Source organism: Drosophila ananassae, chromosome 2R, assembly GCF_017639315.1.
Source record: "Drosophila ananassae strain 14024-0371.13 chromosome 2R, ASM1763931v2, whole genome shotgun sequence".
NCBI lineage: Eukaryota > Metazoa > Arthropoda > Insecta > Diptera > Drosophilidae > Drosophila > Drosophila ananassae.
The window spans coordinates 26,482,883-26,495,128 of NC_057928.1; the positions used below are offsets into that span (position 1 = coordinate 26,482,883).

At 47.1% G+C, this 12,246-nt stretch overlaps 1 protein-coding gene across 1 annotated transcript; it reads left to right on the plus strand.

The window, feature by feature from the left end:
- The first annotated feature begins 2,843 nt into the window (after positions 1-2,843).
- On the plus strand, positions 2,844-3,549 carry LOC6507483. Its single transcript, XM_001955876.3, has one exon. It carries the CDS (start codon positions 2,994-2,996, stop codon positions 3,333-3,335), a length of 342 nt encoding a protein of 113 aa, XP_001955912.1. The 5' UTR covers positions 2,844-2,993; the 3' UTR covers positions 3,336-3,549.
- The last annotated feature ends 8,697 nt before the right edge of the window (positions 3,550-12,246 follow it).

Genomic DNA, 12,246 nt, shown 5'->3' on the forward strand with positions numbered 1-12,246 from the left:
GCCAGATGTAAAATGCAAAGTAATGTCTTCAAAGTGCCCGGGCAGGCAGTCGGAAGGCACCCGTCGAAAAAAGGAGCCTGAGCGACCAGCCTTGTGGAATACCCTTTAATTGGCCTGGGTATTTTCCCGACGCTAACCCAACGAGGTAGTCGGGACTACCTGGTTGACTTTAAGTTGCAGCCGCTGCTAATCCTGGACCAGCGACTACTCAAATATCTAAGCACTCAGTGTAAAGTAATGCCCCTAATTGGCCGTAAACAGAGAATATAAACGTCGTTCACTGCCAGCTCGTCCTTCTCCTGCAGAGTTTTCGGTGCTGAGCTCCTGTTTCTCCAGCTCTGGCTCCGTCTTTGGTCTGGCCTTTTGTCTGGCATTCGAGTGAAAAGCTTTTGTCGGCGCATGGAAATTTGACGGAAATTGTTCGGTCTGATGGATGGAGATGCGGCTGCTGCACCTCGTTCTGGTCCTCCGGTGGCAGATCCTGCTGCGCCTGTGTTTTTGTTGGGTTTCACCTCCAGCTAATGGTCCTCCGCCTCCTTCTCCTCTCGGCACCCGGCACCCCACTTGGATGCGTCAATCCTTCAGTTAAATAAGCAGACAGTTTCCAGGTCAGTTGGAAGACCATAAACTGGCCTGTTTCCCAGTGTTGTCTAGCCGAATGAAAACGGCAATTTCAATAGAATTTAAACTTAATTTTGTCCTCTGCTCCTGCTGCCGCCTGGCTCCATTTTCCCTAGCTTGTTGTTGCGAAGAACGCAAAGATTACGCCAAGCGAAATAAATGCAAATCGCATTAGAACGAATTTGGCTGGCTGGCATGACTGCTCCTGCGACTGTGACTGCAGCATAATGTCCTTAAAATGGCCAGCCAGACGAATTCGAGAACAAAACTTGAGCATCGTCAGGCTGCCCAGATAGCTGCAGCTTCGGAGCTCTGGAGGAAGCTCTGGCCGCGTGGCCTCAGGTGGGCCATCATTAGGTTGAAGGAGCAGGGAGCGTGCCTCGGCAACGTCTACCGCGTTGGGTGCCACAACACAATCAAAGTCAAGTTGAACGTTGAACTTTTTAATGCATAATTTATTGCCGAGCGAGTTGGCTTGGTTAACCGAGGTTAACTGAGCATCAGAAGGAGAACTATGAGCAGGGAATTTGTTGTGTTAAAAGGCAAAGATTAAAAAGATCTTTGGTTATAGATTCTAGATTTTGTTTGTTCCTTTTATGTCGGGTAATAGAAATAAAATGTACCCGAAGCAGGTCGAATATATAATCTTTGAAAAAAGTCAGAAAAGCCAATACCAGAGCCATTTAATTAGAAATTGAAAACTATTTTCTGGCTGTGAATAATGGAAAGAACTAGTCACTTGGCCGCAAATTGCTCCAAATAGTTTATTAACCAATTCGTTGCCAGTCATTTGTCGCCAAAAGTGACCAACACTTTTTGTCTCTATTTTTGGGAAAAGTTGCGTCTTTGTTTGTGTGTTTCGCCCCAGCAGAGTGAAGCTGTGAAACCCAATCGCCCAATCCAAGTCACAACTATCAATTAAACTAATTAGATTGATTTCCCAGCAGAACTGCACTGCGCAAGGACGAAGACACGCCCAAACTTTTGCCTAGGATTTCCTGGGTTCGGGTGGGAAAATTCAATCAGCGCGTGCAGAAAAACGCAATCAAATGATTAAGTCAACAAATGAAGGCAAATTGCTGGGGCCGCATCAGCGTCCGATGCTGCTGTTTGCTGGTGCCGGACTTTGGAATGCACTATGTCCGGAAAATTGAAACCCAAACCCACAGAGAAGACCAAAAAGTCGCCACGGGTAACGAGCTTGTTCCCTTCGAGGTCTCTCTCCGAAACTTTGGCCAACTTTTTCCTCCAGAAATGTCTTTACTTTCCGTTCCTTTTTCCCCCGAATCAGGGTGCATTTTAAGCAGGTGGAACGTAAAAAGCTTCCAGCTTACTAATGAGTACCGTACTTGGGCCATAGATCGAATCCAGGTTGCTATCTGCTCTTGCTTTTTGCCATCCTGGCCATCCCCTCCCGTTTCCAACATATTTTAGACATTTTTATGGCAAGTTTTTCTCGGCTGCTCCTTCACATTCAAATTCAATTGACTGTAGCCCTATGGAGTGGGCGTGGCACGTGCCGGAGGGGCCCATATATATCTATAAGTATACGTATGGATGCATCCTTGTGGCATATTTACTCCTGGTTTTTTTGGCGATTGCCTGGCAGGAAATTTATTTATATTCAATTTGTGAATTTATGCCACTTTTTACTGGGGAAGGGCTCCGACAAAGGCCGGGAAATTCAGTTTACTGCAGACGCAGTTCCATCTATGGAGTGGATGCAGCGCGAAAAGTCCACTAGGCGAAAGTGCCTGGGTGATTGGGTTTTCGTCTTTGAGGATGGGATTAGATAGCAGGATGAGCTTCATGTGCGAAGGATATCTGCCTTTCAAGAGCCCATCTGTGAACTATAGAGTGACGGTAGCCGTTTCTCTTAGTGTCTGTTTCTAAACATGTCTGGCTTTGTTGCTCCGGCTGTTCGTTGGAAGGAAACTTAATGCCGCATTTACGGCCACTGGATGCATTTACTGCCGCTGCCTGTCGATGAGATCGATTTGGACTGGGACTGATTTTCCTCAAAATCATAAACACATTTGTCCGCCGTAGCACAGCTACGTAGATGATTACCTAATCTGAGGGACTAGACCCTCTCAGAAGGCTATATGGTTGCTAGGTACTAAGATAGTACAGGGTACAGTCTGACCCCGGGTATGGACTGACCTGCTCGGGTAATAGGGCCTACCTACCCACCCACCAGGTACGGGAGCTGCTCTCGCTCCTATAAATACCAATCGCAGGCCCAGCATCATCCATTCCGTCGATGTCCTCAAACAGCGACAGTCAGCCCTGCATAGTCGTCCGTTGAGAGTGCGAGTCAGTGTTGTGAGTCTTCTGTGATAGCTAGACCCAGTGCCCACAGATCAGGAAGGATGTTGTTCCTGGCGCCGCGCAAACACCTGTTTGCCACCAACCTGGTTATCCTGCTGATGATCTATGTGATGCGCAAGTGCCTCCAGCTGTTCTGCATAATCGAGAACGGCACCACCGATCCCAGCGACAAGGGCAAGGCCTCCCCCGTGGTGGAGGACTCCCCTCTGATGGTGCGCCGTGGTGGGTTCAAGATCATCCCCGACGCCATGCACCAGAGCATGCACGGCTTCGGCTATGGCGAGGGACACTACCAGATCTTCGTGGAGAAAAAGGAGCGCAACTTGCCAACCAAATCGCGCCTCAACGCGGCCACCGCCGAAGTCAAGCTGAATCCCAATTAGATGCCGTACATCCAGGGCAGGAAATCACTGACATCTCGCATGTCACCGACAATGAGCCAATCGAGCCAGCCACAACTCCCCCAATCCCCTAAAGCCCCTCTACATCCAAGTCTTCTTGATTAGATTTTAATCGAATTTCGCATGCAGTAATATTATAATTGTAAATCCGACGCAAGTGCTTTTTTGGCCATTAATAAAAAAAATATAAAAAATATCATCTCAGGTCATCTTATTTGGATCCATGTCCTTTAACCTTTAATCTTGATGTGCAATAGAGCTTACTTCTTACGACTGGCTCTGAAACGTGCATAAAGATGAAACTTGATTGATAGTCCTTTTTTCGTAGTTGGGTTTCACTTTTCAAGAGTTTTCCTAAGAGCCTGATACAGATTTCGTGAGACTTGAAAAATTATCTGCGACGCAAGAAATGGCCGCCTCGCAGATCGCGTGGGTGTTGCAGCAACATTAAATGGCGCCAAATTCATCACAAAGTAGCACAAACGCACATGGCACAGGACTGGCAGGAATAAGGATGGGCCAAGGCAGCGGCAACAACAATGTTAGACAATATGCTTCAGTAATTTGTAAATACTCTCAACTAAGAGGCACACTCTGTGAGAGGTATCCGTCGAGAGGAGGGCAGTTAAAGCTCTTAAATATTTAATTTAATGTAAACTGCTGGCATTTGTAGAGGTGGCATGGAGTAGACAAAATTCCAAAGTCTCTGTTTCCTGCAGAGTATCAGAAGTTCGATCAACTGCTCATGGCCATTTCCATTGTTCAGCTCAGCAAGATAAGGAGGCAGAACTGGCTCAGCTTGAGCGCAGCAATTGTTGGCAAATCTATCATCATCATCTCCTTAAGCACGTGTCTGTAATGCGTGTGTGCTTCGTCCCGCTCCGTCGTTGTCCTTCCTCCCTGCTGGCAGCCTGTGGCAGCGCTAAACTGGCGGAGACAATGTTGGCGTGTGAGTGCGCCACATTTTCTGCATTGCATTATAAATGATGGGGAATTTTTAGTTGTAAGCTGCATCAGCCCTCCGGCTGCATATAAATTGTCCCCCCAAATCCTGTGCCTCATTATGGGCACGATTGTTATGGCTGTGAGTCTAATTCCATAACTATGTAGTTGCAATTCCATACGCCCCGTGGAACTGTTGATGCGAAAAATGAAATGTCAGTCGGATGAGTGCCATCGGGCATCCTGTTCATAACGAGGTGGCATCCAGAAAATGCAACTAACCTGGCATAATTGGGAATATGGATGAACCGCTTGTTTCTGTCTCCCCCCAATATCACCCCATTGGTGCTCCAGTTCCTCCTTTGTTCGACTGGTCGCATGAAACCCTAATCCCTCATGTAAATCATCTCGCTATTGTTGCGCTCGTGGTTTTGTTCGTTGCCGGACTCATTATAATTAACAATTTATAAAGCGTTAATCCACACACGCCCTCCACTCCGCCACTGACGGTAATTTTGCAAGGCAGCCAAAAGAGCATGTTCAGCAATGGCTAAAGCAAAATCCAGGCAAACAAACAAGTCGCGGAGGCCCGGGATGGGATTGGCTGTGGGATGAGTGTGAGTAAGCAGCATCCATTCGGTGGTAAGCTGCTTTTATCCTCCTTCCTTCTTCTTTCCTTTCTTTTCCCCCAGCCAGCCACCTCTTCCTCCTTCCGGCTAACTGCTTCCACTGGCACGTCGCGCGCATTAAGAAGATGAGCTGCATTTTTCATGCATGTGGAGTTGAGATTGCAGCTGCTCCCCCCACACATCCTGGGGGCCGGGCCTTCGGCGACTGGCTTTCAGGCACTGCAGCTGGGAAGCCGGATCTGGAAGCTGCAGCTCCTCGGGCTCATCCGCATCATCATCCCGCTCATCAGCGTCATTTGTATTAATTGCCCAACATTTTGCTCAGCGCAGTGATACCGAAAATGGGGACTCCATTGTGGCTTTCCTCTAATTATCCATCGTTGCAGAGCATAAAATTATTCTTAGAGAGGTGAGGAACGCAGAAGAGACATCTCGGATCCTATAAAGTTTATAGTACAGTTATGATCCAGATCGGGAGTCGATGGCCTCCCCATCTTAATGCTGCCATGATGGCCCAAAACCAGCCACTCGATCCAATTTCCGCCTACAACCACACACAAATTGGCAATTTAACAGTTTGACGGGAACTGGCCGAACTGGCAGGACTACTTAAACCGCATCGACTTTCATGGACGCTCAATTAGTGGCACAATCGACGAAAAGAAAGAGCGCAATGCGCGTTCAATTGAATTTTATTGAGTCTTTAATTGGTGGCATGCATGCTGGGATTGGGATGCTGCGATGCGGTGAGGCCGGGACTGCACACGGCCGCAGTAGAAACAATTGCAGTGGAAATCCCATTCCGGCAAAATCCTGCTCACAAACATGGCAAGGATAATTAGCGCTGGAAATTGGCATAAACAAAACAGCGGAAGCAGGGGGAGGCTTGTAAATGATTTACGAAATGACAGCAAATTGCCTTCCTTCCGACTCTTCCACTGCCTCCCTTGACAATTGCTTGAGGCACTGGCGGGAAAACAAAGGAAGCCATTCCCAAACCGCTCAGCACTGAATGAGGCAATTAAGCGGCGCTAATGAAGCGAGTGCCACCCTGCTGAAGCTCGATCAACTGCAGTTTGTTGCATTTTAAACACTCCAAACAAACGCATATGCCTCCACAAAAAACCATCCAAAATGCAGCGCAAAAACTGCGGCAAATAAATTTTAATCAAATTGCCAAACAAGGAGCCACGGGAGGCGGCGGCGATCGCACAATAAATAAATATTCAATTTTAAATCAACCGAAACGGAGCAAAACAATACGGCAGCAGTGTGAAAAATATCAAACGGGATGAAATGAAATTACCAATGCCAATAAATACAATAAAGATAAATAAATTGAAAATGTGCTCACATGCGGAATATGTGTGTATTGTTTAAGCGGATTTCCAAGTCGGCGAATGTGTGGCCACAGAACAACACCCACAGAAACCAGAACCCCAGCCCACCAAGCCCACTTTGTATGAATAAAATAATTAAATTGAATAAACCGCAAAAAATGTCGGCCATCCGGAACCATATGTCCACAAAAGCCAATGCTCCACCCAAGCCATTAAATATTAAAAATCAATTAACTTTGTGCTAGTTCAAGATACTTGGGGATATGACATTTTCAATTTTCCCCGATACTCGAGCCTTAGACCACCGCTCTGCCGTCCGCTCGGCGCCACAAGGCCTCCGTTCCGGGCCCGAGTCCATAAAAAAGTGCCCGGACAATGCGCATACGCCGTGTGGTCGGCCGAGGCAAAGGGCAACCAGAAATGTTTATTACGGGTCACTCGATAAAGTATCGAAAGCCTATAAATATGGGTATCCGTGAGATAATCACACATGACGCCGGACAGTGCAGGCCGAAAATATGCAAACGAGCTGTGCAACATCTAATATGATATCTCTCTAGTCGCATTTTTTTGGGAGTGCCTGTCGTGACCGCTCGACTGGTTGGCTCACTGTAACTCTGAGTCGTTTCGCCGCATGCAAATGGAATAAATACGTAGAACCGTCCGGATCCATTGTTACTGCGCTGGCCTGGCCCCGGCTGCCAAATGGGTCAAAGTGGCAGTCAGCCAGACGACCAAACCGTTTGCCAAACTCAGGGCCAGAAGATGCACCAGCTTCGGTTGCACTGGCAGAAACTTGGCCATAGTAGAGGAAAATCGGCTATTTCCTCTACTATCGACCCAGATTTAGGTTCTGTGTATGCCAGGTCTTGGGCCACCCGAAGACCGGGAAGAGAACGAAATTGTGCGCTAAATTCGAATTCAAACACAAAAAATGCAAGTAAATAAAGCGAGCTTTGTGTGTGCGACTGCGTGGAGCCAAAGGCAAACACAGGGAATGCAGGGCAAAGGCTGCGGCAGTGGCTGGCGGGGGGCAAATGTTGGCTCAAAGAACCGCACATATGAGCACACGCCGAGGCTAACCGCTTGGCCAAACATTTGTCCAGTTGCCCCTCTGGTTCCGGGTCCATGTCCGCCTCCCGTGCCCCTTCTGAGCGTAGGCACGTACAAATCCGATTTGCACAATTCAAACAGCATGAATTTGGCTCGAAATGCATGGCGAGTTATTTGCTGATATCGCCGCCAGTCGTCACCGACATCCCGATGAGTGTCCGAGGAGCCATCATGCCACGGCCGTATTTGCTTTACTTTGTGCTCCGCTCGATCGGGCAATCCAAGAAAGAAACGCTGTCAGGACCCAGACAGTGTTTATACAATTTTAATTAATTTTCTGCGGTCAGCTTTAATCTTGGCAGCGTTAAAAATTGTTAACCACTGACGAAGGCGAACTCCCTTAAACCAGCATTTCCCTTAAACCTTGCTTTCATTTTAATTAAAATGCATTTTAATGCGATTTCTCTACAGCACTCTCCTCCGGCGTCCGCCCAAGTTCAAGGCAGAAGATGTATTTAAATTGAGGATGAATTACTGAAATGCCGCCGCAACTGTTGCGTCTGTGATGGCCTGGGAACGAAGAGCAGACGTCAGCAGTCGTGCTCGAAAATAACTTCTCAATGACGGTAGCACCGAAAAAATAGCTCTTAATTCCAATAGATTTTGGTCATGATTATCCTTCCGAAAAAACATTCGGCACATCGGGCAGTAGAATCAATTGAATACAAATGCTATAAATGGGAAATAAAATGCCACTTCTGGTCGAGAAACCTTTCAGATTTTGTCGAGTGTGCTCGTACGTTGCAACTGCAATAAATCGCATACATCAGAGCTCAAAACATGCCAGCAATGGCGTTAAATGTCAAATAAAAATTCAAAACAAAGCAGAGAGCACACACAGAGTGCAATCAAAATGGAAGACAAATGCCGGGCACACATTGCAGACATTTTTCCGGCAAGAGTGAGCAATAAATGAGACCGCACTCTCACAATCTGTGGCATATCCGAATACCACTTCCCACTTCAAGCTGCCGAAACGGAGAAGGACGAAGATTGAATGCGCTTGCGGCACGTCGCTTGACCTAAAAAATTCCGGAGCGTTATTGTTGCCGCTCTGCATATGATTAATCCTGGCAGTCTCCACTCTTGGCAACAAAGTTGAAATACCCGCTCCTGCCAGGACATTGTCGACAACTCGGCTCCTCCTGAAGTCGGATTCTGTGGAAGCATGGGAAGAATTTAAGGACTTGGGGGTGCTCGACAAAGCTGCATGTGAAGCGTATTTGAGAAGCTCCAGGGCCAAAAAATAAAGTCATGAGCCGGACTAGCAGATTATGCCCGGGTCAGTTTATGAGGTTTGCAAAATGCAGTAAACTGTAAGCGGTTCGGAAAGTGTTTTGAGTACGGCATTAGCCCTCTCTATTATCGCAAAACTTTTATGCTCCGGTACCAGCACTAGCGACCGGCAGCCCAGTCAGGGCTCAATAAACACATAGTTTCTGGGTCTGCTCGCGTCATAAATTGCGCATACGCCATGTGGCACGCTTCATCAGACAACGGAAGAGGATAGTAGGGTGGGGGCAAAACCCCAAGCTTTTTATTCCCGTATTTCTTTGCAGCTGTTGTTTTGGCTGCTCCAGCCGCAAAAGTTGCAGCTTAAAAAAGCAAAGGGGATGTATAAAGTAAGCAGTCACCATGGCATATACGTAATAAGCTTTACTCTTGTAAGCACTGATTTGTGTTCATTTGACAGAGAATGGTTTGCTGAACTTTGAAGCGTTTGTTTAAACTATAATGCTTTCAAATTCGTCGCGAATCAAACACATTCCTTAGACGTTAATTTTCCGCTTACACCAACCGAGCCGGGATCCAATGATACCAAACCACATGCTAAATCCCTAGTCAGGGCAAGTCAATAAATATTGAACTCATGCCGGAAACAAGTTTGTTGGAAGTGAGTTTTATGTTGCTTATAATTACAGCAAGTTCGGCCCAAGAGATTAGTGCGGTTCCGATATTGAGCCGGCAAGGGGGGCGATCCATTCCACTCTAGTTAATGTTCGCCCCAAGATGCCTGGTGTTTATGCCTGGGGCGTGGCAGAAGCCGCAGAAGGTCGAGGTAATTGAGATTGTAATCGTTACTTATTGTGTGCGTATTGGTTCTGCGAGCTGCGGACTTCTGCTGGCGTGAAACTTTTCCGCATTAAGTTATTAAGCTGTTGGCTGTTGATGGTCAAGTTCTGTAGTCTCTGTGCCGCATATTGAAATATGCTGTAAGCAATTAATGACACTTCGCCCGCCTGCCCGCTCGGGGCGTGTTTCAGTCGATGGCAGTAAGCATTTTCAATGCCATGGCACGTAATAATTACAATGAATTGCACTTGAACAGTCGAACCATTCGACCGTGACTTGATGGGGATGTGGATGAGGATGTGCGCCTGAGAGTATGCAGTATCGCTTGGCATTAGGATCAGCGCTGGCGGCTTGGCCAGATTCAGGTCGGAGATGGTTGTATTGAGCGCTCTGTAGAGCTACTTTATACCGCCTCGCCTTTTCCCAGCATCACTGATTGGTGGGGTATGGCGTTAAGGGCGTGGCCTAGCCCCCTTCGCCAGGGACAGTGTCGTGGGGAACGTTTTTCAATATCAGACAAATAGACAACGAATTACATTGTAAGTAGCTCACGTGCCCTGGATTATGCGTGATATGCCTGGAAATTACTTCATTAGCAGCCGCAAATAGCGCCCTGCATTCTAAACAAGTGTGCCCATTGTGGCGGCAGCCGAAGGGCTGATAGGGGTGATGGGGGAACCGCACACTGTCGCAGGATTGTCGCTTTTTATGCAAAGCAGCAGGGCAAAAAATTTGCCAAAACAACGAGCGCAACAGAGGTCACACAAACAAAGCGAAAACCAGGAATAGACGAAGGTCGGCCGTGTGTTGGGAGTGGCAGTTGGCACAGTCACTTAAACGGCATTCGAAATGCGCTTAATAATCAATATTTTAAGGCGATAATTGTGTGCGAGTTTCAGCCATACTACTCCTATGGGTTTATTGCAGAATTTATGATAGGAGTTGATACTCTGATAGGACGGACGCCATGCCACTTGTGGCACATAGCCAGCATCCTTTTCCCACATATCGATCTGAAATGCCATCATTAAATGTAAATTAATGTTTTTCTGCTTCGACGGACTCGTTCCGGTTTTTTGCGACCGCAAAATTAAATCAAAAGGCGTCAGGTAATGCTTTTTTTTGCTGGAAACTCACTCGCTCCATTGGCAGCGCACTCGAACAAGGACAAACGGCAGGAGCGCTGCAAAAAAGGAAAATGCGCACGGCCAACTGGAAAATATTGGAGATAATTTGCGGGTTTGATTGTGCATTGGATTTTTGCAAATTAACTTAATTCGTGGGCGCTCACATGTCGATTTAATTAACTGACCAGGAACACCTTTAACGGATTCGGGCCGAAATTAATTAGGGCTTGCACACAGTCTGAAGATAAACTCGGGCCAAGTTAAAGACAAAAACTTTTCCGCACGCAAAGCAAGGAAAATCAAAGAAAAGAAAGGGGTTCCTGTCACGTGGAAGTGGAATTAATAAGCTCAACTGCCATTTCGTATGCCACGAACATTGCAAATCTATGTAAATGCGTCGCATGTGGCGTATACTTAATGTAGCCGACATGCAATGTTTGCCACCAGGATGGCGAGGAGCGGGAGAACGGAGAGCAGCTGCAGGAACATTTATAACATTGTGTTAATGCGACTTGTGTGACAGACCAGTTAATTACAGCAGAAGGCAGCTCCGAAAACTGTCTTCGTCGCCCCACAACTTTTCCCAAAATATGCTTGTTCCCGCAGCGCCTGCTGGCTCTTGACTTGGAAATGCTTTTGAATGATTCTACCCTGGCAGTGTTTGCTTTTGCCAATTTTCGGTTGGATGTATTTGCCCAGCTACTTGCCAGCAAACATATAATTAAATCCCACACTTTCGGTGGGCTGAAAATATTTATGGAATGCTTGAGCGGCGATGAACTTCACTCTCGCAAAGTGGCAGACTTATTTATTCTTCCGAACACTGTTTGCGCTTATGACTCGAGAGTCTCGAGAAGAAGGCTCTCCCCACCGGTGCCAAGCATTCAGTCCTCTGGCGAAAGTGGCCATACAATTAAAATGGCCGAAACCTGATCTGCGGCCTGAACTTTCACAATGCCATGGCTGCAGTCGAAAAACGACTCCAAAGGGTACTTTAAAAGATGACAGAGGGCATCGGGACACTTGTAACAATGTAATTTAAAACGACAACAACAAGACTCCCACGCACAGTCCCGACTCAAAAGACAGCCGTAAGGGATCACAAAGCTTGAAAGCAAAAAAAGCAGGAAAATCGCAACAAAAACAGAAAAAGGAGAAGCCGCAACAAAAACAACAGACAAATTCAAGGAAAGGACAAATCCTGCCGCAGGTCAGCAGGAAGGAGTCTTCCGAACGGCTGGAACAGCACAGGACAGGAATTCCTGGGATAGACCTCGACGCTACGGGCGCTAAACTCGAGCATAATCACATAATAAACATTTTCCAACATGCCATCCCGGCCCAGCCCAGAAAAGGGACAGTTGGAGGTTTTCATTAGAGCGGCAAAACGGTAGCGGAAGCGGAAACGCAAACCGAAACCGACATGATAATAAATATGGGGAAAAGTGTAAAAAATAAAACGGCGACAGACAAATTCAAGATAAACAAAAGCGAGGAAAGCAAACAGCCGCCACAAAAATATGCATATGTGTATTAACTTACACACACACACGAGGGCGGCCGAGCACGCGTGCGGAGGACTTCCTTCGGCGATGTCCTTAATGGCTCAAATTAAACGAGCCCAAATGGGTGCGGGTGTGCAGTGAGCGAAAATTAAGGGCTCCGGTTC

Excerpts from the sequence above, each read along its gene's own strand:
- LOC6507483 (XM_001955876.3), top strand. The coding sequence starts at position 2,994 with ATGTTGTTCCTGGCGCCGCGCAAACACCTGTTTGCCACCAACCTGGTT.